The sequence below is a fragment of the Peromyscus californicus genome, unplaced genomic scaffold, assembly GCF_007827085.1.
Source record: "Peromyscus californicus insignis strain IS unplaced genomic scaffold, ASM782708v3 Scaffold_19__1_contigs__length_69161282, whole genome shotgun sequence".
Lineage (NCBI taxonomy): Eukaryota > Metazoa > Chordata > Mammalia > Rodentia > Cricetidae > Peromyscus > Peromyscus californicus.
This window is the reverse complement of record NW_026294491.1, coordinates 35,589,369-35,614,086: the sequence shown is the minus strand read 5'-3', so window position 1 is coordinate 35,614,086 and position 24,718 is coordinate 35,589,369. Positions and strand designations below refer to the sequence as shown.

The 24,718-nt window shown below is 46.7% G+C and overlaps 1 protein-coding gene across 1 annotated transcript in view; it reads right to left on the bottom strand.

Annotated features, from left to right (window-relative positions):
- Nucleotides 1–8,216: 8,216 nt before the first annotated feature.
- Nucleotides 8,217–24,718, bottom strand: part of Lonrf2 (LON peptidase N-terminal domain and ring finger 2) — a 37,831-nt gene continuing 21,329 nt past the window's right edge. Inside the window, exons 9-12 of the mRNA XM_052745090.1 lie at nucleotides 24,285–24,443; nucleotides 21,355–21,517; nucleotides 17,852–18,001; nucleotides 8,217–14,196 (exon numbers count right to left, since the gene is read on the bottom strand). Of these exons, the coding sequence (XP_052601050.1) occupies nucleotides 14,002–14,196; nucleotides 17,852–18,001; nucleotides 21,355–21,517; nucleotides 24,285–24,443 (667 nt within the window). The 3' untranslated portion in view covers nucleotides 8,217–14,001. The remainder of the gene's footprint in view (nucleotides 14,197–17,851; nucleotides 18,002–21,354; nucleotides 21,518–24,284; nucleotides 24,444–24,718) is intronic.

Genomic DNA, 24,718 nt, shown 5'->3' with positions numbered 1-24,718 from the left:
AGAGGGCCACTCTGAGGAGGGTGGCGTCGCCGGCAGCACACTGATGGCCCCCTTCCTTTCCAGCACGGCTTCCCGGACTCTGCAACGCAATGTGTCACCGCCAGCTTGTTAACACTTGCTGGCTTGTTTCCATCCCCGAGCTTGTCACTAAGGGGTGAGAGGGGCCCAGGGCTCGCTCGTACAAATGAATTCCCAGGGGATGCCAATGCTGCGAGGGTGGGGACACAGACTTTAAGAAATGCTGCTTTAGTTCCAAGCCCAATGACAAATCAGTCAGATGAAATCAATGGCAGGCAAAAACGAAGCAAATGAACTAAGCAATGATATGACAGCTTTTTGGGGGGTGGGTGGGGCATTCCAGATACTACCAAGGCACAGTTCCAAACCAAACAGAAATTCACCTTTGGCTTTAGATCAAGCAGTAAAGAAAGAAGAGCAAGTCCAGACCTCATAGGGTGCCTCCTCAAAGAATGGGGTGCATCCTCAGAGAATGGGGTGCCTCCTCAAAGAATGAAGTGCATCCTCAGAGAATGGGGTGCCTCCTCAGAGAATGAGGTGCATCCTCAGAGAATGAGGTGCATCCTCAGAGATTGGGGTGGATCCTCAAAGAACAGACTAGTACCCTTCAGCATTCAAGGCTGTGTTTCAGTGAGCCCCCAGGGACCCCAGATTGTGCAGATGTGAGCCCCACTAACTATCACAAAGGCCTTGTTACACAGAAGCCCCATCCCTGTGCCCACAGCTTCCCCGAGAAGGCAGCGGAGGTCCCCGTCAGCTTCAGTAATGCTCCAGTGGTCCTTCCCTGCCTCCCCCAGGCTACTCTGAGCCCACCCCCCCCCCCTCTCCTCTTCCTGTGTTCCCAAACCTGCAAGCGAAGTCAGGGCCAATTGCTCACCCCAGGCTTCCCCTGACAGATGTTATGTGCATCCATCCCAAACCAAGGTATATGTTGCAATCCCTAGTGTGGAAATAAGACAAGAAGGATGCGGGATTCCAGGCAGCTAGCCCAAGGTTGCTCATCTTGAAGGATGGTTCTTGAACACCATCACCAGCAGATCAAGCCAGAAACTGATTCACCACACAGGACTCCCAGCTCCCTGGCCTTGACCTTTATTTATTGGATAGTTGTTTCCTCCCAGAGAGAGGCTCTGTAGCTTCCTGAGCTGCGAGCCAATGCAGAAGGTGCAGGAATTCCAGTCACTGGAATAGCTGGCAATAATCAGAATAACATTTCAGATGGCTACTTCCAGGTTCACAGCTCACCATGTTAAGACCCTTCCTATCCGACAGCAGACAGCAGAGGGCACTGGGTCCCAAAAGTTCAGCTTGGCAGGAAAGAGAAGGTCTCATCTCTTTCATAGGCAGTTGGTTTCCAAGCTAAACCAGTCCAGAGAGTGGCCTAGTGGGTGTTCCTTCATTTTTGAGGATGCAGTGCCCCCATGTGGCCATTGCCCAGCATAGCCACCAACAGGATATAATAGCTATTTCTTCCTCATCAAACTGCTGTGTGTCGAGCTTTGAGGACAATTTGTCCCTAGTGTGCTGACTGTGAGACCATAGCCCCCTAGCCAGTCTAAGCACACCCCTTCAGGCACTTCTGGGGGGGCTGTGAACCTTATGTTCAGGGTGGCTGTCTTTCAGGTCTGTTTTTGCCCTGGAGGGTGCCACCCTCACCCCTTCACATCCCCTATCTGCATCTTAGTGACAGGTGAGACCAAAGGAACGGCTGTGGGACCTCTAGATGCAGGAGATGGAAACGAGGGACCTTTACACAGATCAGCGGGTCTACAGGGATTGGTTAAAGCTATGTCCACTTTTATAAGTGCAAGTGGGCCAGAAGCATTAAAGAAGTTTCTCCCAATGCCACCCAGACCATAAGCATGGATCCAGGAGGAAATGCATGTGGCGGCTGCTGACGCTTGCTGAGTTTGACACAGCTTACGAAGGGTTTTCCCCTCCCCCACATAATCTTAAATCCCTGAACATAGGTTGGTGGTTCGGTGGGTTATGACCTCCCCTTACCTCCACTTCCTGCACCTCACTTCCCTTTCTCTGGCTATAAATAAAACCTGCCTGAGCCACAGGGCACAGAGCTCTGAACGACCCCTCCTTGTGTCTGTCTGGTTCTGTTCTGAAGCGGCAAATAAAGTCAAGTACGATCCTGCAAAACCAGACTGTCATAATTTATGTGGATTCTTAATTGTAAATAAAAGGAATGTTCTGAAACATTCTTTTTGAAGAGGATGACTCACCACTATCTGAAGTGAGAGAGAAGAGAACACTAAAAACAAAAAAACAAAAAAACAAAAAAAACCACCAAGAGCTATTTTCCCCAAACTCTTCTTTTCTTGGCCCAACTGTTGTTCCTGTAATCTCAAGGAGAAATTCTCCTGGGAATGAGTTGTGACTATGAACCTAGACAGTGTTGGCTCAATAATGACCAGTCTGCCATACAGATGTCATATATGTATGTGTGTGTGTCTACACACACACACATACACACACACACACACACACACACACACACACACACACACACACACACACATATATATGTGGACCTGCACAATCTTGATCTTGCAGCTTCCTTTCTTTATAAAAGAGATTTGAGTATTTTGTTATATCAACAGAAAATATGTTGTGGAGTATTATTTTAAGATGTATTTTGTTTATGTTGCATTTGTTTAACTGTGAAGTTGTGTTACTGTGCCTGTGTAAAACGCCTGATGATCTAATAAAGAACTGAACGGCCAATAGCAAGGCAGGAGACAGGAGAGGCAGAGAGGGCAGGCAGAGAGAATACATAGAGAAGGAGAAAACTGGGAGGAGAGAGCGAGCTAGGAGCCAGAGAAGGAGGGGGACTCCAGGGGCCAGCCATCCAACTACACAGCACGCCACAGAGTAAGAGTAAGATTTACAGAAGTAAGAGAACGGGAAAAGCCCAGAGGGAAAAGAGAGCCGGGATAATTTTTTTTATTATTATTATTTTTTATTTTGCAATACAATTCAGTTCTACATATCAGCCATGGATTCCCTTGTTCTCCCCACTCCCGCCCCCCTCACCTTCCCCCCAGCCCACCCCCCATTCCCACCTCCTCCAGGGCAAAGCCTTCCCCGCGGACTGAGATCAACCTGGCAGACTCAGTCCAGGCAGGTCCAGTCCCCTCTTCCCAGGCCGAGCCAAGCGATCCTGCATAGGCCCCAGGTTTCAAACAGCCGACTCATGCAATGAGCACAGGACCCGGTCCCACTGCCTGGATGCCTCCCAAACAGATCAAGCCAATCAACTGTCTCACCCATTCAGAGGGCCTGATCCAGTTGGTGACCCCTCAGCCATTGGTTCATAGTTCATGTGTTTCCATTTGTTTGGCTATTTGTCCCTGTGCTTTATCCAACCTTGGTCTCAACAATTCTCGGAGAGCCGGGATAATTTAAGATAAGGAAAGCTGGCAAGAAAGAAACCATGCTAAGCCAGGCATTCATAAATGATAATAAGCCTCCATGTGTGAATTTATTTGGGAGCTGGGTGGCAGCCCCCCCCCCAAAAAAAAAAGAGCTAAAAAACAAACAACAACAAAAACACACTGAGATCTTTTCTAAAATCCATCCCTCTTCCCACTCACCTTCCTTCCGGTCTTCTTCACTTCCAGTGTTCTGTTCCAGGAACTCTATTGGGTTTTGAAGACACAGATACCTCAGGCCAGTCCCTGTACTGACTGTATTCCCAGACCAGTGAAAACTGCATTGTGATGATCTGCCACATGGGGCCATCAACACCTGTGTAAACTTGAACATGGGCTTGAGGGCTCCCCGGTGTCAGGGGCAGGGCCTGAGCCAAACTGAAGCGCACTGAGGTTTAAAATGCTGGCTGTGGCTTGAAATGCACCTTGGTTATTTACTGCCGCAGGCCAAAAAGCGAGTCTCAGGTATCAGGAGTCCTCAGATTACCTCACCCATCCCTCTTGCTGGTGATGGAAGGGTGTGAGACACTGCTCATGTTCTTTCCTGACTGAACAGTGGTATTCTCCTATTCCTCTTTCCCCAGATGGACTGCTTAGGCTTCTGTAAGAAAGTACCTCTGACTGGGTGGCTTAAACAAGACTTTCGTTTAAACAGTTCTGGAAACACAAGGCTAAGGTTACTGGCTGCTCCTGAGGTGCCTCCTTGGTTTGCCGATGGCAGCTCACATGGTCTTTCCTATGATTGTGCATCCCTGGGCTCTCTCTTCTAAGAACACAAGGGTTTGGCTTAGGGCCCACACTCATGACCCCACTTAACCTCAGTTATCTCAAGCACATTTAAAGTCCCATCTCTCTACAGTCCCATTCTAAGTCACTGGGAGGTAGGATGTCAACACGTGGGGTTGGGGGAACAGGATTCAGTCATAGGAGAATCATGCAAATAGGTCTAGGATACGAGCAACTTTGTGAGAGGGCATTATTTCACCAACATGTTCAATCAACCCATCTAGACGGTGACCAGGCATTGATCTCTTTATCTCCAGGCCAGGAGAACCCCGAAAGCATGGGAGGGCTTCCCTGTTTGCCTCAGCCAGCCCTCTGGCTATGGAGGGCTTATCATTGACGAGGGAAGTCCACACAGTCCTTGGTTGTGCCCCGCGTGGTCTTTAATTGTCAATACCCCTCCACTTCTGATGTGGCCACTAGCTATTCCTCTGATACTAGCTTTTGTTCTCAACAGTCTGCAGCCGGTACATTCCACATCTGTGAACGATATTGCAGCTGGAAACCACCAGATGGACTGTGGTGTGCAGAATGGTTATTAAGGAGAGTCCCCGGAACTGACATTGACGGACGAGAAAGGGAGGAGACGTGGGTCGAGAGAGCAGCCGAGTGACAATGCCAGCCCATCAATAACCTCAATAGCCAGAATGATCCCTCAGTGATGGCCTGTGTCAAGCAGAGCCAGCCTTTATAGACCCGGATCGATCAGTCACAGATGTAAGCTGCTCAGGAAGTAGACTGACCATGGGCGAGGCAGCTTTCTGTGGCTCAGCCAGCTCTAAAAAGGAGCAGGAAGCAGGAGCCTGTAGACAGACAGCATGGCTGGCTGGTGGCCAGCACGCAGCGTTTCACTGCAAGAGCCAGGGCAGTACATCCGCATGCTAGCTACAGTCCACACGAAGCCTCTCTGGTTTGCGTCTAAGTGTGGATTCTGGAAGCATCTCTGGCAAGACCCCTGTCGATGTGCCTTCTTAGGAGGAACTTAAGGAGGCAGGGTGTAGGTACACGGCTCAGGGGCAGGACAGCTGCCTGGGCGTGCAGGACTTCCTGTCTCGGATACAGGTCCTTACAAAAAGATGATAGACAGGGGGTTCAATGTCAACATCTTTGGCCGTGTTGCTGGACCCAGGGCTATAGCTGGTGTTCCACAGTACCCATCTATACTGTCCAGTCTGCCCTTGCCCTCAGCCATGTCTCAGCTATTCCCAGTGGCTTTCCTGAGAGGCGTGAGTCCCTCATCTTCTGGCTAGGGTAACTACACTTGGCCATTACTGTCTACCCCGAACAAGAGACATCTCAGGGGTCACCTCTGTTCCACATTTCTCCTTCCCTTCCCCAGTATACGACAGCAGCTGGGCATCCCCTTCCTCTTTCTGGTTAGACACCACCTCCCCCATCAGGACCACAACTGCTTCTGGTCATCCTTAAGTGTCCAGATTGAAACTGAAGTTTCAGTGTGTGATTCAGCCAGCTTTTTGTCATCTTTTCAGACAGAAGGCTCCCTTGAGAACCAGATATTTTGATCTTGAGAGCTTGCACGTAGGGCTTTGGGAAGCACGTATTTTCCAAGAGGTTACTGGGAATTAGAGGTACCACTTGTTGGTTCTCAGACCCTTGGGTCCTCCTCTATGGAGACAGAATACTTTGTAGATTGATTGACCCTAAGTGTCTACTGCATCCTGGAGAGTGGCATTCTGTTCTTGTATCTCTTGAGCTGGCCCTGTGCCTTTGACAGGCCATACTGACTTCCTGTGAGCCTCGATGGTTCACATGATGTAGTCCCCTGGTTACAGCCAGTTTTCATACCTTTATTTTGTAAGGAAGCTCTCCAGCCCTTTGACAATGATACATGATACCCAACGCTAAATAAACAAGCACTCTGGGGGCACTCTAGTGGCACTTCTGAAGAGCTCTGTGGTCAGAACAGGCAGGGGTATCTGTCTGTTTCTATCAGAATGAGTCACTGGCCTTAATAGGGTGAAAGAGATCCGTTGAGATCAGTTTGTTGCAAGCTCAGACTTGTCTGTTACGGCAGATTGGGGATTTGTAGGGTAGACCAGGCTGATGTCAACTTTGGCAAATGAATGCCTGCACCATCAGACCCATTCACAGTCTCCACTTCTCCCACCACTGAGCCAGCACTGGGGTGACCAAAGTCATCTTATCTACTAGGTCACGAGGCACCTCTTCTGTGGTAGAGGATGGCCTCCAGCAAACTAACATGAAACATGACAGCCATCATCCTCTGTCAATAGCCCACAGATGCTCCAACACCCCTCTGCATCAGACACCCTGTCCAAATCTTCCAGGCCTTGTCCTTCCAAGTTCCTAGCAGTAGGAAAGCTATTGGTCCTGCCTGTGGATCCATCTAGACTCTCACTTGGCCTGCTTTCCTTCACCTACAAAGTGAACCGACAGGTTCCCTGCCCTCCGTTCTGCCCTCCATGAGGCATGTCCTGCACAGTTCTAAGACTACCCTTGAGTGGGGCTACATGGAACTGTCATTATTTAGATCACATATCCATATCACGCCCACTTGGACATAAACCAAGCTTGGCCATTTTCTTCTTGTCGTCTGGTCTTATTTGGAATCCATTACATAGCATGGGTATGAAGATGGTAGGGTGGCATTGGCCCACGGAAGCCTGGGTCACCTGTTTGTGTGGTGGCTGTACCCTCTGGTCTTGCCTGTGTACAACTGTGAATATTCCTCCTCCATCTTCAGATGGATTCTTGCTGTCCCATGCCAGTGGATCTTTTCTGTTCTGCATCAGAGAAATGATCTTGAAAAGTAATGTTTTGTTATTATTATTGTTGACTTATTTTTGTTTTTAGTCAGGGTCTCGCACAGCCCAATTTGGCTTTGAATTCACTAAGTGTGATCTTGACCATCTGATCTTCCTGCCCTGTGTCCCAGGTGCTGGGATTACCCACAGGCATGCACCATACCGTTGATGTGGTGCTGGGGCTCAACTCAGGGCCTTGTGTATACCTGGTAAACATTCACTGAGCTACATTCTCAGCCCAATAGAGTTTTTTGTTTGTAATGAAAAGCCACTGACAGTCTATTCCCTTGTTTTTCTACTACTGAGTTAAGTAGTAGATGGAGTAGTAGTTAAGTAGTGGACTGATTCCACATCTCTACCATGTTGAATAGCATTCCTCCAAAATTCATGTCAGAACAGAGTCTGTGAATGTGGCTGTCTTAGTTAGCTTTTCTACGGCTGTGATAAAACACCATGACCAAAAGCAACTTAGAAAGGAGAGGGTTTATTTGGCTTACAGGTTATAGCCCATCACTGAGGGAAGCTAGAGCAGGAACCTGGAGGCAGGAGCTGAAGCAGAGACCACTCAGGAGTGCTGCTTACTGGCTTGCTCCCCATGACTTGCTCATCTAGATTTCTTCTATATACCCCAAGACCACCTGCCCAGGGGTGGGACCACCAACAGCAGGTTAGGTTTTCCCATATCTATCATGAGTTTGCTTACCCACAGGGCATTCTGATGTGGGCATTTTCTTAACTGAGTTTCCCTCTTCTCAGATGACTATAGCTTGTGTCATGTTTACAACACACACACACACACACACACACACACACACACACACACACACACACACCCATCACAGTGGGCTTATCTGAAAACACTGTTTTTGAGGGTGTAATCGAAGTCGAAGGGCGTGTTCTAGAAGGAGAAGGCCATATGCGCACGTCGGGAGCAGAAGGACACATGCTCATGAACAGGAGGTCCGAGACCTTCATGAAAGAGCCGAGGGACATGAGGGACAGCTAGAAGATGCAAGGGAATTCTCCCCGAAGTCCACAGGATGCATGGCTCTGCCACCAACTTGATCTTCATCTTCTAACTTCTAGGATTCTGGAATGATGCATTTCTAGTGTTTTCAGCCAGAAGTCTGTGGCAGTTCTGTCAGGACCGCACCAGAAAGCTAATTTAATAGCCTGCACACATCTAGCCATTGACCTCATTATCTTGGAGGGATTATTTATTAATGAACATTTACAACACTGTACGTTTCATCTACCCCAACAATCACATATTAGATACACAATTTCAGTTAATTAAAATGAACAGGCAAAGAATACAGTGAGGTAAACATTGCAACATTTAAATTGGCCTTGTGGAAGAAACAACAAATGGGCAAATGTTGGTGCTAAAGTCTCCCCCCCTCCCCATCCCAAACAAGAAACAAAAGCGAATCTGGTGAACACCCCACAGTATATGGATATAGCACTACTGATCTCTAAAGTGGCAAAAATCTTGACATTCATTGATATGGGCTAAACTTGTTCAAACCTGCTCTAAATCAAAAAGAAATTACGCACAATTCTTAATTGGTAACAATCATTTCACAAGTACAAAATCAGTTACTAACATCTCGTAGTAGAAATGGATGAGTTGTGAATATGCAGCTTTCCAACCTACCTATTAACCACTTTCTCCAAAGCTCAGTGGGAAATAGTGTGTCGGGGTACGAGATGTATGATGTATGAGGTAAGGTGGTCCAGGGACAGCCTGTACACAGTAAAACACTACAAAAGTCAAAACAATGCTATAAACAACGGAGACCCCAACTCAACTTGACAAAAGCAAAGATTCAAGATACCTAGCTGCAAATGCCATATTCTCCTGACTCTGGGACCTGACAATGACTGAACGAAATAGAATGCAAGAATATTAAAAAGCCATTTCATCAAAACCTCTCCAAGAGGAGGGCCATGAGGACTGAAAGCCTTTGAAATTTCTCCCCTGGAGTTTTCCCACAGCAAACTAGCTTGCAGGCACAGAAAGGAAGGAGTCAGTTTCAGACTACACATTCCCTCAAACACCATAGAGCATTCTGAGCTAGAAATGAATCAAGGATGTTTCTTGTGGGGAAATGAAAGGGCATTAACAGCTTTACCTGTAAATCACTCAGGTCCCGAACTAGCAGTTAAGAGACAGACACCTGGGCATGGCAGTAGATCTTTCAGTGGACTCAAGCCCACGTCTTCTCAGCTAGAATTACAGGGTCAGTCCCAAGTCAGAGTGACTTTCCTGTTCTTATTTAAACCAAAGATGAAAGCTCACAGAATGAGGAATTCCCTACTTCTGGGTAGGTGTCTGCCTTTGCTGCAGGCGGACACGGATGCCCTTCCCCCTTTTACATCAACCTGCCAATCATCCTCTCTCCTTTGCACCAGCCTGTTTTCTCCCTACAGGCAGTCCATAAGGAAGAATAATCAACATTAATGGGGCTCTATGAGATTTTCCAACACAATGTTCCCTATTAATACCCTTGAGCAAACAGGAGGGAAAAGAAACAAGGCATCTTAGTTTGGGTTTCTATTGCTGATACGAAACAGCATGACCAAAAGCAAGCTGGGGAGGAAAGGGTGTATTTGGTTTACACTTCCACAGCACGGTTCACCAACAAAGGAAGTCAGGGCAGTTGCTCAGCTTTATTTATATCACCCAGGACCAGAGCCCAGGGATGGCACCACCCACAATGGGCTGGGTCCTCCCCCATTGATCACTAATTAAGAAAATACTCTACAGCTGGATCTTATGGGAGCATTTTCTCAATGGAGCTTCCCTCCTTTCATATAACTCTAGCTCGTGTCCAGTTGACATAAGACTATCCAGCAGAGCATCCTGTATCATGCTTGGTGGATACTAGAGGCATTTAATACCACAAAGCTCTAAATCAATGAGTCAGTAGGTCCCTGGAGTAAAAAGGTCATTTTTAAGGTGGAGGACTCAAGTCACAGGTTCCATATCTGACTCTGTCTGGTTGACTGTGGGGCCAAGTTTGGAAGAAGATGCCCTATTTCGGTGAGGCTGTGTCACTGAACTTGTGAGGGCAAGACTTACTCTTCGAGACACATGTGTTTTTATCCAGAAGGTAAAACAATCCGCGTTTCCTGACTTCCCTGAAAGAACCGTGGGTCTCTATAGGCAGAAGTTGGTATGCACAGATCTTGGGTCTCTCACATCTGATGGTTTTTTTCTCAGTGTTTAGGAGTGCTTTCTTTTGCCATAGGAAGAGTAAAAGCGAGGAATCTGCAGAAGTCCAAACAGACTGAACCCCACCCAAGGAAAGTAAGGGCCCTCCCCATTATAGGAGACAAAGCAGCAACTTCCAATTGTGTGTAACAGTCCCCATAACACTCACGTCCAACCAGGAGAGAACTAAGTGGGTGAGGACGGAGATCTGGGAATAGTTAGGAAAACGCCATGATAGCTAGCTTTCCTGTAGCTTCAAACCCCAAGACCCTATTGTCTAAAGTCCCAAGGCTTTCCAAATAGTTCACAGTACTCAATCTTCGTCCAGCTTTAGTTCATATTCCAGTTGTGAGGGTGCGTTATTTCCTTTCCCGCTGCTCTGATAAACACTATGACCAAGGCAACCAACTGAAGAAAGGGTTCCTTTGGGCTTATGGTTCCAGGGGGCGAGTCCATATGGTGAGGGAGTCATGGCAACAGGTGGCCAGAGCAGGAAGGGGAGTGCTCCCATCTTCAGTTATAAATGTGAAGCAGGAAGAGCACACCAGAAGTGGGGCAAAGCTATACAGTCTCAAAGCCCACCCCCAGTGACATGCATCCTCCAGCAAGGCTCCGTACCATTGGCCAGATAGCGGCACCAAGTGCAGATCACGTGTTCAAGTGCTAGTGCCTATGGGGGTGGGGGGTGGGGGTTGCGTTTCTCATTCAAACAAGTGCACAGAGAAAGTCATTACTGTTTGTCTTTTCTCGGGAAAGCCACCCCGCACACCTGGAACACAGCACCCGGTCTACTAAAACCGCGCCTTCTTTTCCAGGTACTGCAATGGGGCCTGGCTGCCCTGTGACCGCAGTGTGTGTGCAGCTGGTCTGTCCATACGCTCTCCCCCTAAAGAGGGCTCTGAAAATGACTCGGGTTACCACTTAGAGCAATTCGCAGAATGCCAAGAGGAGCCGATGGAAAAGCATCTGGGTGGAAGGCAAGACTATCCACTAGGGAGGGAGCAATCTGATGGGTGAAGGAATTCCTTCCTCACCAGGGAGAATTAAAAACTACTGCAGTTTGCTTTGGCTTACAGCAGACACAAGCAAAAGTCCTTTTGGAATTTGTGGGATATGACAGGTTCCAAGTCCTTTAACTTTCCTTCACTTTCATAGGAACTCAGCATGAGCCCTGGCCTTGAAATCAGGATGAGCAGCTTTTGGCCAGATGAAGCTGGCCTCGGGATCAACCCCAGCTATCCAACTTCCAAATTACACTAGGCCTTTCATGTCATTTGTTCATGAGCATAACCATCAGGAATCAGGGGGTTTTAGGCAAGAAGTGAGTGGGGAGAGCTGAGGACCACTGTGTGCTGTGGACTTGGCCTATCTGGAGTGGGCACTTTCTGTCCACAAATATTACGTCAGCAACTCAGACAGAAACCATCAGGCTGTGTGTGCTTTGCTGCTGCAACGCTTTGAACAACAGAGAACAGCACTCTAAATTCCGAGTTGGCTCAGGCCAAAGAGCTTGCTCAAGTTTGCCCCAGGGACAAGAACAAATCAGGAGACTTTTTAGACAGCTACACAGCTAACTCATGAGCTTTGGAGTTGTCTGCAATTCTGGCTATAATTCTGGAAACAGGGCTTTGCACGTCTAGTGGAGGGCTCTTCTGTTGCCTGATGCTGTTACACATCGTCATTGTTAAAACTGAAGCCCACGTAACAGAACCCGAGTACCACCTCCATGCCCAGCCCGACTTGAGCGCTTCCCCACACAACCCTAGGCAATGGGCCTCTCCTTTGTAGGGAACCTGGAACAATAAGCTTTTCTCTCAATGGCGTCCATCATTCACTCGTTTATAAATCAAGACCCAAGAACAACTCAGAGAGAATGTCTCCAGCTCGGTTGAGCGCCATGGTGGCACTCTAACTTCATTATTTTGTGCCACGGAACTATTGTGACAAGCAGGTTCCCCCACAAAGCCTTCAGGGAGTCCTGGTCTGCCATTGCGCAGTGGGTGGAGGTGTGATGTGGAGCCCAGTGTGGGCGGGGCAATCAGACCACCTTCCCTTTGGTATTGAAACCTGAACACTTGGGTCTTTCTTCTTCTCATCACTGTGGCTGGGCTTTCCCACAAGAACACTGGGGGTTGAGAAGACTCTAGAGAGGCAGACAGACTCAGGACAAACAACATAACGGCTCTGAGGCCAAGAACTCAAGCAGTTATAACACGTGACAGGTCAGGGGCGAGAGTAGAGCCTTCCGAACACTCACTCAGCACAGACACTGGAGACGCCACCATCACACTGGCTGGACACTTCCCGAGGGAGACAGTAACAATACAACTTCCTATTTGTTTTTTGTTTTTTTTTTTTTGTCCAAATAAAGCAAGAGAATACGTCAAACTCTATTTTCACGAGTAAATTCTAGTAAAGGATTTCGGCCACAGGGGTTGCAGTTTTGTTTTATGTGGCTGAGCTGATGTCATAAATGCCAAAGAGAGTTGAATGGCTAATGCACGAAATTGCTTGCCCAAAGGGCTTTTAAAAAGCGTCTTTCAAGATGACATTGAAGATTCACAGTAAATGAGATGGGTATTATATTCTAAGTCCTATGGTGAAGCTGAGTTTCAGTGACTGGAAAGAACAATAAAATACATTATCACTGTGATCATAAGACCTTCCTAATAAAATGCTTGATGGATTGATAAGCCGTCAACATTTTATATCATCAAATATACTTCTAAACTAAAACCCCACACCTTGAAGGAATAAAGGAGAACTCGTCACTGGGATTTGCTCAGCAGGGTCTTGTCTGTCAGGATTCTCACCTTACAGACTGAGCAGCTGATGTCTGGACAAGCTGTTCAGGACAGCAGTAACATCTGGGTATTCCCATCCGTATTCCCAACATGCACTGGAAGTTGGGAATTACACCTACATTACCTGACGGAAAATTCCCAGTTGAATACACATAAAACTTTACTTAAAAAACAAGTTTGGCTGTGTGTTTGACATCCCAATGCACATACAGTTTTAACTCATTTTTGATTACTCTTTTGGAGTGTTTATAAATATATAGTCTCAAAATAACCGCTATTCTCAATCTTTTCTATGCGCAAGATACATATTGTATTTCCACGTTCATTTAATTACAACATGCAATTTACAACACCTGGAATTATAGCAGGACATGAAACACAAACACAGCTCCGTCCAGTAATTATGACTTCTTGGGTAAGGACTGGACAATGATTCAATTCATTAAGTTTTGCAAACAGGTTCACAGCAACACACAGAGCCCAAGTCCATTTTTTTTTTTTTGGCTTGCTTGTATTCTAATAGATCTGTTTCCACTTGAAAACGTGGTTCTCACTTGCTGCCTAGTCACTGGCACACACGTTTTCCATCTATCATGTCAAGATATTGACTAGGAATGTAATCACGTTCGACACCTAAGTCACATGTCAACCATATGTGCGTCCCATGCTGGTAGTGAGCTGGACTCTTGAAACATCTGGTTTGAGGAGATTTTCTCATGGGGTTCCCAAACTGCCCCTTCCACTGGAACTTCGGGCTAATCTTGAACAGTGTCAGAGTCCAACAGCCATACTTCTAACGTGTGAGAAAATCGGTATTTGACAAATGTCCCATTTGTCACCTTATGGACAACAAGCATTTTTACAAAGAGCAGTGAAGACGATGGCAATTTGTCCCTGCCTGGAACTCATAAAAACACAGGGGTTTCCAGCAACCTTACGGCAGAGGAAAATCAATTATCTCTCTCTGTGTTGTTAGCCAGCTCTTGGCGACTATTCATCTTACGTGTGATGATGACTAATATCCGTCGGATGGCAAGCAGACGCTCTTTCAAGGAGGCCATGCCGAGAATGGCCAGCTGGGCCTTGCGCTCCAAAGGCAACACAGCCAGAATCCACCAGGACCAGGCAGGGCCACTGGAATTGCTCTGTGAAAGACATGAGGGGATAAACAAAATTAATGCCTATCACACAGGCGTTCCCTAATTCAGTATTTTGTTTAACCAGAAAATCCAGGCAAGAATGGCACTTTCTGTTGTAGGGATAGGTCACAATTCATCAGGTCATTAAAATGCAGAGTTCCAAAGGTACAAGGAAAGGATGCAAAAGGAAGGACTTGCTGAGAGAAACGTGTTCCACAGAGAAACTCCATGAACGGTCTGTCTGTGTTCTCCCAAGTGTCCAGAAACAACGTACACCCATCGGAAAGAAAGATCACAAATGTTACCTCTAGGTACCAACGCTGTATGGGATTGCTTTTTAAGCTGTAAGTGGGCTAGCTATGGCACAATGTTATAAAGGTCAAAAGAGTTTGGGTAAGTTTGAGTGCCATGGGAAAGCTGACCTTAAAGCCAATGTGGTAAAGCGTGTGTAACACACATACGCACACATCACTACATGTGGTAACTATTGTGAATTTATACATACGGATAATATATTTAAGTTTTGTTTAGGTACATGTGTATATGACGTTAGTCTTTATTGCATGTAATCAAATGAGCATTTGGGACTGAACTCTAAGTAAACACGGATGCTCAGTCGGTTTCTGGTCTTCCTGGTACTGGAATGAAGACATCTGAGCCTACGCCTCTCTGCTGACAAGGTTTGGATTCTCCCCTACTCCCTGTAAAGAAGTACCACCCCGGAGCTAGGGACAATGGACCCCAGTGGCTTTAGCTTTCGAGTTGAGTAATTTCACTGGAGGATTAGGAATAACCCATTACCCAAAGCTCAAAGGGGCATCTCAAGCCACTGCCAAAAAGATCCTGGCCTGCCCTTCAGAGGTAACCTCTAACCCAGATGCTGGGGAAGCACCACGGGACTCAAACCCTCCCCTTCCCGTATCCCACGAGATGGGGGAAAAATCGACAACATGCTCAGTGAGAAGCCCCTCACATAAAGGATCCTCCCTTAACTAAAATCCTCGTCACTGGCAGGACAACGGTCTTCAAAGATCTCACTGCCTAATGCCTAAGGCCTGTGACTATGCCACTGTAAGTGGAAATGGGGGCCTTGGGAGATGTGATCAAGTCATTGCAAAGGGAAGATTATCCTAGAGCAATGACGTAGCCACAGGGATCCTTCCAGGGCTATGGTCTGGGGGGGAGATGGGACATAGGAGAAAGAAAGGGCTAGAACTGGAGCGCGGCTGACTTTGCAATACCGAGGAAGGCCAGCGGCTTCAGGGGCCGACAAAGCCAGGAGCAGTCTCTCGTACAACCACCAGAGGGCGATGTGCACCGTCATCGCCATGTCAAGCCTGGTCCACGCCTGCAGGGCTTCTGACCCACACAACTGTAGGATAACACACCGGTGTTGCTGCAGCCACCACGGTAGTGACAACGTATCACAGCAGTGGTGGGGGCACGTCCACCCATCAATTAGAGACTGATCTGAATTGATTAGTCTAACTGCTTTCCTGGGAGTGGTAAGTGATTTGGAGGTGATTTCAGAATCTAAAGCAGCGCCTCCTAAGCTTTACCCACTAAGAATTTTTTACAACTCTAGGCACAGAGGTACCCTGCATCTACTAATACAGATTGAGCATTTACTACTAATAAATACATTAATTCTTAAACAATTCTTTTATATACACATAATTGTACCATTTATTAAAGGGTAAAGTACATTCCATACTAATTAGATATATGTGACTGCTTATTTTTTCACATAAAATATAAATCTCGGCTGAGAATTAAATACTGTAAGACACAGAGCATCGCCGATGTTTTTTCAGAACCAAATGATACTCTGAATTTAAAATAACTATCAATGTCGAGAATGCCAACTTCATATAAATACAGTGCACTTAGGGTCATTTCAGCAAATGCTGGAATACTGTTCTAATCCCAAGCCAACATTTATTTATTTATTTATTTATTTATTCAATGAAAATCAAGCTAGCAACTGTGCTAGTTAGCTTCACCTGTTGCCCTGACCCCAGCCTGGCGTCATCTCAGGGAATCTCAACTGGGGGATTACCTACATGAGAGTGGCCTGTAGCCACAAGACAGTCTATGAAGCACTGTCTTTGGTTGTTAATTGATGTAGTTGGGCCCAGCCCACTGTGGGCGGCACCATCCCTAAGCAGGTGGCCTGGATTCTGTAAGAAATCAGCTGCGCATGAGCAGCTGAGCAAGCCAGTGAGCAAGCCGGTGAGCAAGCCAGTGAGCAAGCCAGTGAGCAGTATGCCTCCATGGTTCTCCTTCAGTCTCTGCTTGACTTCTTGCCTTGGCTTCCCTCAGTGACGGACTGTCTGTCACCTGGAAGTGTAAGCCAAACAAACCCTTTCCTCCAAAGTTTCTTTCGGTCAGAGCACCTCCTACAGCAACCGAAAAGAAACTGGAAGGGCGGGCGACCCAGACAACTTTTCAAATCAAGCATTCTGATCCAAAGATACACGGATGTGACAGAGACCGAGAACGATGGTAGGAGAGCACCGAGTCTTTGTTTTCTGCAAATTAAACCATGATGTTGCTGTAAAAGCAGAAAATCATACGTATGGGGGGGAAAAAACCACTGCAATATACAACATACACACGTCTCGACTCTTGGGTCAACAAGATTCAGGCAGCATCCACTGGCACTGTGCAGCGTGGCAGCACGGGCAGGCAGTGCGGAGCAACACACCGTGTGCTCAGAAGCAAGGCTGCAGTGAAGACCCTGGCCCAGCACAAGCGAATGCTGCCCCAAACACCTCACATTCACCATGCACTCGATTTTGAATTCATGTCTGATCATGGTGCACTCAGAAACCTTTACCGCTGGCAAATTTTTCCTAACCCTCACATTTAGTTAGGTGAGCCCCGGAAGGAGTTGCATCCACTGTTTAGGAAACTTGTATTGAAAAGCACTCTTCTGAGCCTGAGGAACAGCACTGAGGTAGAGGGTAAGACAAAGACACACACACACACACACACACACACACACACACACACACACACACACACGCACGCACACGAGAGCCAGAAGACGGAAATGGATGGGGTAAGACAAAACGCCTTTCCCTTTATACCAAATATGTGGACAGCCGGTCCGCCCCGCTACATGCACGATGTCTGCCATCCAGATATGCACGTATGTGCAGCTGGAAGGAAGTACACACTTAGTAACAACTCCAAACCGGAGCAGCTCCGCCATTAAATGGCAAGGCATTGGTGCTTAGACAGACTCCCCGAACTGTCCCATTTGTTTCCTGAAGGGCCAGCAGCAACAGAAACTACTGGGCAGCTAACAAAGAACTAGGGCTTCCAAGGTCATGATGACTGTGGGGCTTTCTCTTCAGGCAGTCAACATCTTGCTTGGTATGGGCAAGGCAGATGTGCAAAACACGGTGTGTTCCAGCCAATGGAATGATTTTTGTTTGAGGCGATCTTCATGCACAGCTAGAAAACATTAACTCATCCACTCTGCTACATGAGGCACGGGCTGCCGTATTAAGTTTTCTTTGAGCAGCTGGTGCACGAGCTGGCTCGTCTCCATCACGGTGGAGTCCAGCGCTGCGCTGCTGCTGCTCAGAATGACGAGCCTCATCACATTGCCGCTGGACACAGCAGCACTGCAAGAGGTAGGAGGAAAGCCTACCTGCGGCTCAGGCTCCCTGTCTGGCATCGACCCAAAATGGCTGAGGATTTGTTTTTTCATGTGGTCCTGGAGAGAGGCGAACCAGGAAACAGACTGCTGGTACACCGACTCGTGGAGGGCGGCAAGTTCTTCGTACTCCGGACCTTCCACCTGGCCAGAGAAGAGAGGTGGACGTTTTAGTCATCCACACAGACACCAGGTCTCTGCACATCGGCGACCTCTGACAGCTGAGTGGGTTTGTGACATTTACTCCTCCACTAACTCCACAAAGTGACATGTTTACTATAGACATGTTGTGCTTTTTAATATATCTGACACCCACCAATTGCACCATGATTTTCTCTGAGGACTCTAATGGCAGCACATACTCAACATTATAAATAATTAAGTTATGTAGCCATATACATAAGATGCATGTGTATATCCTGACATTTGAACATCCTGACATTTTGTTTTTAAAATGCCAGTGATATAAATATGTATGCAGAGGAACCAGCAGGATGGCTCAGTGAGTAAGAATGTGCAACACCAAGCCGGACCATCTCAGTTTGCTCCTTAGAACCCTCAGGGTAGAAAGTGCAGACCTCTGCAAGTTGATCTCTGACCTCCACATGCACACTGTGCTGTGTGGTATGTATGTGTGTGCTGCACACACACAAAATAACAAATAAATACATATAAACAAGAGACTTTTGTGTTAGGTATTGTTGTCTCTGGATAGTTTCCCAGGAGCGGAACAAGGAGTCAGAGTCTGGTATCTCACGAATGGTTTTCCTGATACCAAGTCACACTCCAGGTGCTGTGCTAGGGCAGCACTGGGACCACCACATCAGCAACCGCTCAGCCATGCTGCCATGTGCCACGCCTGGCTTCTGGAACTCCGTACTGTCCAGCCAATCACTGAGCACCCTCTCTGCCCCGCATAGGATGGCCTGGCAGGGCAGGAGGAATATGGGACCAGTGCTTGGGCGTATCTTAGCATCCTCTCTGGCTCTCATGTGTGCATGGCAGCCAGGATCACAGCCTTGGGAAGCAGGATAAGCCATCCATGTCTTTTCTGGATAGAAAACTCTAGCAGCTATGAAGCCCACAGAAATTGTAACCAACAGAAAGAACCCTCAGAGGTTGGACTTACACAGATCAACATTCTTATGCAATAGGGATTTTCTTTAAAATGACTTCATAAACTGCATTTAGAGCTGATTTTAAAGTAAATCTGCATACCATTAAAAATAAGGCATCATCTACAGCAATACTAATAATGCTTCATAAATCTGTTGTCCATCCCGTAGAACAAGCCTGAGAACTTTCATATTGGACCAGTCAGCCCCACGGTCCAGAGGCCTTGGAGTTGGGCTGCCTGAGGTCCCTTTGATCTTTGAGGCTCTCACGGCCATTAGCCACAAACGTGGCAGTTAGGAGACCGACAGAACCCACTTAAATGAACGTGTCTATGTCTCCAGTGTCACTTCTAGTGTGATGTGAGAGGGCACATACTTTTATATCCACATTTTAGATTTCCACCAAAAATTTAAGAGAGATACAATAATTCAAAGTATTTCCTCCTACTAAGTATGATTAATTTTGTTATAACATAACTTATATACAAAAAGCTTCCTTGCCACAGACCTTGTTAGACTCAAGGAATTTTGTCAACTATATAAGGCAGCGTGACTAGCAGGCCACCACCCTCAACCAGATAGAGAACACTGCTACCACCCAGAAAGACTCTCCAATGCCTATCCCAGTCAGGTACAAAGTACCAGTAATTCTGACCTCTGTCTCCAGGCCATGCTTTTCCTGTTCCCGAAAGTGTACAAGAGACAACGCTTTTGCGTGCTGTCTGTGCATAGTGAATATCCTCATGCGTTTGGCTCCCTCTCTCGGCCCATCTGTAGATTCGCCCATGCTCTCAGAGCACCAGTTCATTATGTTTTGTTGCTGATAAGTCTCCACTGTATGATGAATTGGAACAGCTTATCCATCTGCCCAAGGATTGTCTAGACCATTTCCACTTTTAGCTACTGATGAGACAGTGTGGAGATCTCTGCATATCTTTATGAATACCTTTTCAAAATACTTTGCTTATTTGTCAAAATATGCATACTGATATTTCTGTGAGATTAAAAATGATTCTCAAAGGCTGAGAGATTTTTATGCTGGTTTTGGAAGGCACTTTTTTTTTTTTTTTTTTTGGTTTTTCGAGACAGGGTTTCTCTGTGTAGCTTTGCGCCTTTCCTGGATCTCGCTCTGTAGACCAGGCTGGCCTCGAACTCACAAAGATCCGCCTGGCTCTGCCTCCCGAGTGCTGGGATTAAAGGCGTGCGCCACCACCGCCCGGCCTGGAAGGCACTTTTAAGCACTACTGTTTTATTTTATACCTCATTCTGAACCATACAAGGAATCACTGTTTGTGACTCAAGTGCTGGCCATCTCCATATTTTTAGTATTTTTTTCCCAATTCTGTATTTTATATGTATGGGTGTTTTGCCTACATGCATGTCTGTGCATTTCTGGGGAGGCTAGAAGAGGTCATCCAATTTCTTAGAACCTGAGATACAGGAGGTTATGAACCACCATGTTCGTGCTGGGAATTGAACTTGGGTCCTCAGGAAGAGAAGCCAGCACTCTTAACCACTGAGCTATCTCTCCAGCAACTCCCACCGCATCTTAATAACTAACATTGTATTGAAAGCCAGGCTAGCACAGTCATTTACATATGGTCTACTGCTGCTTTTAACCCTAAGAATAGAAACTAGTAGTTTGCAACGGAGACCACGTGACTCGCAGGGTCTAAAGCACAACCATCAATTCGTTTCTATGGGGAACTGAGCCAGGATATCTCCCATAGATACCCAAGTCCATAAAAAATGATGTATCATTTGCATAAATCCCCCCCACATTCATCCGCCTCATATTTTGAGTCATCTATAGATCACTTGACCTAATAGAAACAGTTGCTATATTCTATTGTTTTGTTTTTGAGAGACTGTCAAGCTATGTTGCCCAGGCTGGCGTCACACGTGGGCTCAATCATTCATTCTTCCTCAACCTAGAGAATCTAGGACTACAGATGAATGCTACATGCAGCTATACCCTGTTGTTTAGGGGATAATGACAAGGCAAACACGCCTATACATTCTCTTTAGAGGCATAATTTATTTTTGTAATACTTTCAATGTACCATCAACTGACTCTGTGAAGAAACCAGAGACAGAATGTCAACTGACATTGATCTGGCCTTTATAGGAAAAGTGTGCCAGTCCCAGGCTAGAATATCAACCATGGGAGCAGAAGCCCATGTTCCCTAAGGGCAGTAAGGGCATTTTATTTTAGGAGATTTCTCTCCCAGCTCTAACTCAAGTAAAAATGCATGTAGAGTAAACAACACGTATGTAGAGCATGTAGAGTGCTGGATTAAGAAAGTAAATAACACTGTAAGCACAACGGAGAAGAAAACAAAATGAGTGATGCTGATGAGACCCCAGCAAAACGATCCTCACCTTCTCATCTTCCAGGTACTCGATGTCTGCCGTGTTATAGCCGTCTCTGTGGCGGTGGTTCAGGACTTTGAAGCGGCTAATGCCGACTGCATCCACAACGGAGCTTCCATCGGGAAAGGTTCTGACATCCTTTATCTCCAGCATGCAGCCGTACTCTGAAATCCTGAAAGGACGAGGTGGGGAAAGAGACAATCGTGTCTAAAATTCAGATGCCTTCGCTTCCCCTGAAGTCCTCCTTCTAAAAGGGATGCAAAGCCAGACTGAACAAAGGGTGTCTCTCCATCAGGCCAGCAAGATTATCATCCCGTGGATAATGCGTCCTTCTTTTGAGTACCACCTATACATACTGGAGATGGTGGCTGGGTTGGCAGAGGCCTCAGGCCTCAGCGTCAAATGAGGTAGAGCTCTAGAGGGACCCGAGGAATGGGAAGAGACCAAATCTTAAACGTGGGGCTGTAGCCCCTGGGCCAGGCCATGTTGGGGGTCCAATAAGCACAAGACTTGGTGTTGCTCAGACACTCCGCTCCCGGCCCACAGAGCATCCCCCCACTTTCATTGCATCGTCTGGATCAAAATCCTAAGGCAGGCAATCTACAGTCACTGCCTACATCTCTCTGCCTCCCCTTTTACTCTCCACCATTCCACATATGATCCCAACAGAAGCCACAGATACCCTCCAGGTGGCCATAATCAGTGGGCACATCCTGCCACTGAACTAACACCTCCTACCCTCTGTGACCTCTCTGGTCCACCACACTGCTTTTCCCCTGCCTCCTTCTTACATGCTGGGACACCCAGGATGGATGGTATCCTTAGCTGCATCTATTCTCACTGCAACACTTTCCCTAGAGCCCTTCCCGTGTTCATTACTAAAACTCTCATCAGCGTTCCGGTGATACTCATGATGGTACACACAGTGGTATACAATATGTACCTGCTCAAGCCTCACAGAACATGGAGGCTTATTTAAGATTCCAGTAAGATTTAAAGTCAAGATCTGAATCCTAAGATGCCTGTTTCCTAAGTTCTTACAGTGAACAACTGCACTATGTACCTCCCAAACTAAAGATGAATATGGATTCTAAAGTCACAAACCACTTCCACGTCTAATACAATCTTTCCCTTCCTGGTTATCCAACAGAATCATCTCATTCCCACCTGTGGCATGCACACAGAAGCACCCTGAAGATGCACTGTTTCCCTAACTACTGGTAAACAACCTCTGAACGCCAGCTCTCCCATGTCTGCCTCAACCGTAGAGCCCATCCCATCCAGGAGCATCTGATCTCCTCTGTGAACAAGAACCTGTTGAGTGCGGCCAACTCCTCTTGCCTGCAGCTCCCAGCAGATGCAGTCTCGTTTTGTTCCACGAAGGGCCATCAATGTGTTTTTAAAAACTAGCCGGATTCCAACACACTACTGTTTCTCTGGTTTCCTTTCATGCCCTTTGCTAGAAGGATTTGTGTGCCCTCTGCTCTCTGACGTGTTTGAGAAGCACGGTTGATCATCCATCTGGTTCATTATTCTTCTTGCTCTCTTGGTATAATTGCAGCAGCTTTTGCTACCCCACTTTCATTGACTTCTGATGAGCCCAAGTGGAACATATACTAATTTCCTAAGCCCTCACGTGCTACTCAGCATCTTGTATTAACAAATCTTTGCCTGCTCCGAACTGTGAAAAAACTCTCTAATATTTTCTATTAATTATTTTTACATTTTTCTGATTTACAGTTTTCACTACAGGAATCTGTTAAAAACATATATGTAATAATATAAAGAGTGGAAGGGATTCTTGCTGTCCTATTTAGATTGCCCCCTGCCTGCTACTTTGATCGGCCTCTCTCTTTCATGCAATTATATGTGAATTTGGAGTTCATATTTGAGCGGATCTGTACTGATCTCCATGTTCTGTTTCTCTGCTGACTATGGCTTACGACGCTGCTATTAGGGGATTGTCCTTCCTTCTGATCATTTGATTTATTCAAAACTACCTGGTCTTGGTCTCTTTCCCTGTCACACTGATTCTAAAATGGGCAAACAAAATCCTTTTGGGATATGAATGGAATGAATTAGTTGGATAGAAATAGCATGGAGTCTTATCATCCATTAACAGAAGCCTTTCAGTTATAGCTTATGGATGCGAATCAACAAAGTTTTAGGGTTTTCTCATACATATGTATTCTCTTAAAAAATTATTTATCCCTGGGTATTTCAGGTAGAATATGTTGAGTGGCCCCTAAAATACATCCTCTTCTTCTTCCTGAGCACATGGACAGACTACACATCCCATCCTTCTTCACAGCAGATGACAGCATACTGGAGGTGGCTTTTTCCCCTCCAGAATCCTCTAGTAGTACATGTATCACCCGCTGGTATTTGGGTATGACATCGTCATCTCCGTGACTACGCAGCAGCAGTAAAGTCTCTCTTAGGACAGGAAGGGACTCTCCAAAGAAGCCCCAGCAGCCTGCTGCCTCGCGGCATCCTCTCCAGACGACTGAGGTAAAGCAACAAGAAGTGAAGGAAGTCACGTGGCACAGTTTGCAGAAAACTGAACATTTTAGAGTTGTAGGGAGGGAGAAAAGCTTCACTGGTAACGGAACCATTTTCCTAAACCAGAAAGGCTGAGCCATCGCTGTCTGTGTGTAGATGGGCAAGAAGAGAATTGCAAGCAGAGGGCGGTGTGGAGGATGGAAGCATGCGCTTCCAAGAATTCGGACAGCAACATGGAGGTGGGCTAGCCAATGCAACAGCTGAGCAGAAGGAGCAAAGATGAGGAGGGATGGGGTGGTATTTTGGCTGGCCTTGAGCTAATGCTTTTTGAGAAGAAATGGCAACTACTAAAGATTTCCAAGCACCATCCTTAGCTGTTCTTCTAGAAAAAGAGGAAGCTTGACCTTCATTAGGACCCTCGAGACACGGTTTCTTACCCGGCGTTCTCGGCAGATAGGCACATGCCAAATCGCTTGGTGCCAGTTTCCATGCATCTTCTTATCATGAGCCGATAGCGGGGCTCGAAGACATGGAGAGGGCAGGGGACCGTCGGGAAGGCCATGGCACACACGAAGATGGGCACGTCTCTGGTCAGGCTGCAGAGCAAGGGAAAATGTGGACTTAGACGCGGAAGCTGTTCAGAACAGACACAAGCCGTTGCTCCGACAGCCAGAGAGGCCAACGAAACCAAATCTGAGCCTGACTCAGGGCTGAGTGTACGAGGACAGCCAAGGATCCTGGCACGAGGAAGGTCTCCACTCAGCCAGTTTGTAGCCAAGTCTGTCAAATTTCATTTGATGAGAGAGAGCATACTGAGTTATATTATGGCACTTGTAAAAGTTACAGCTTTGAATTACACTTAAAAATACTG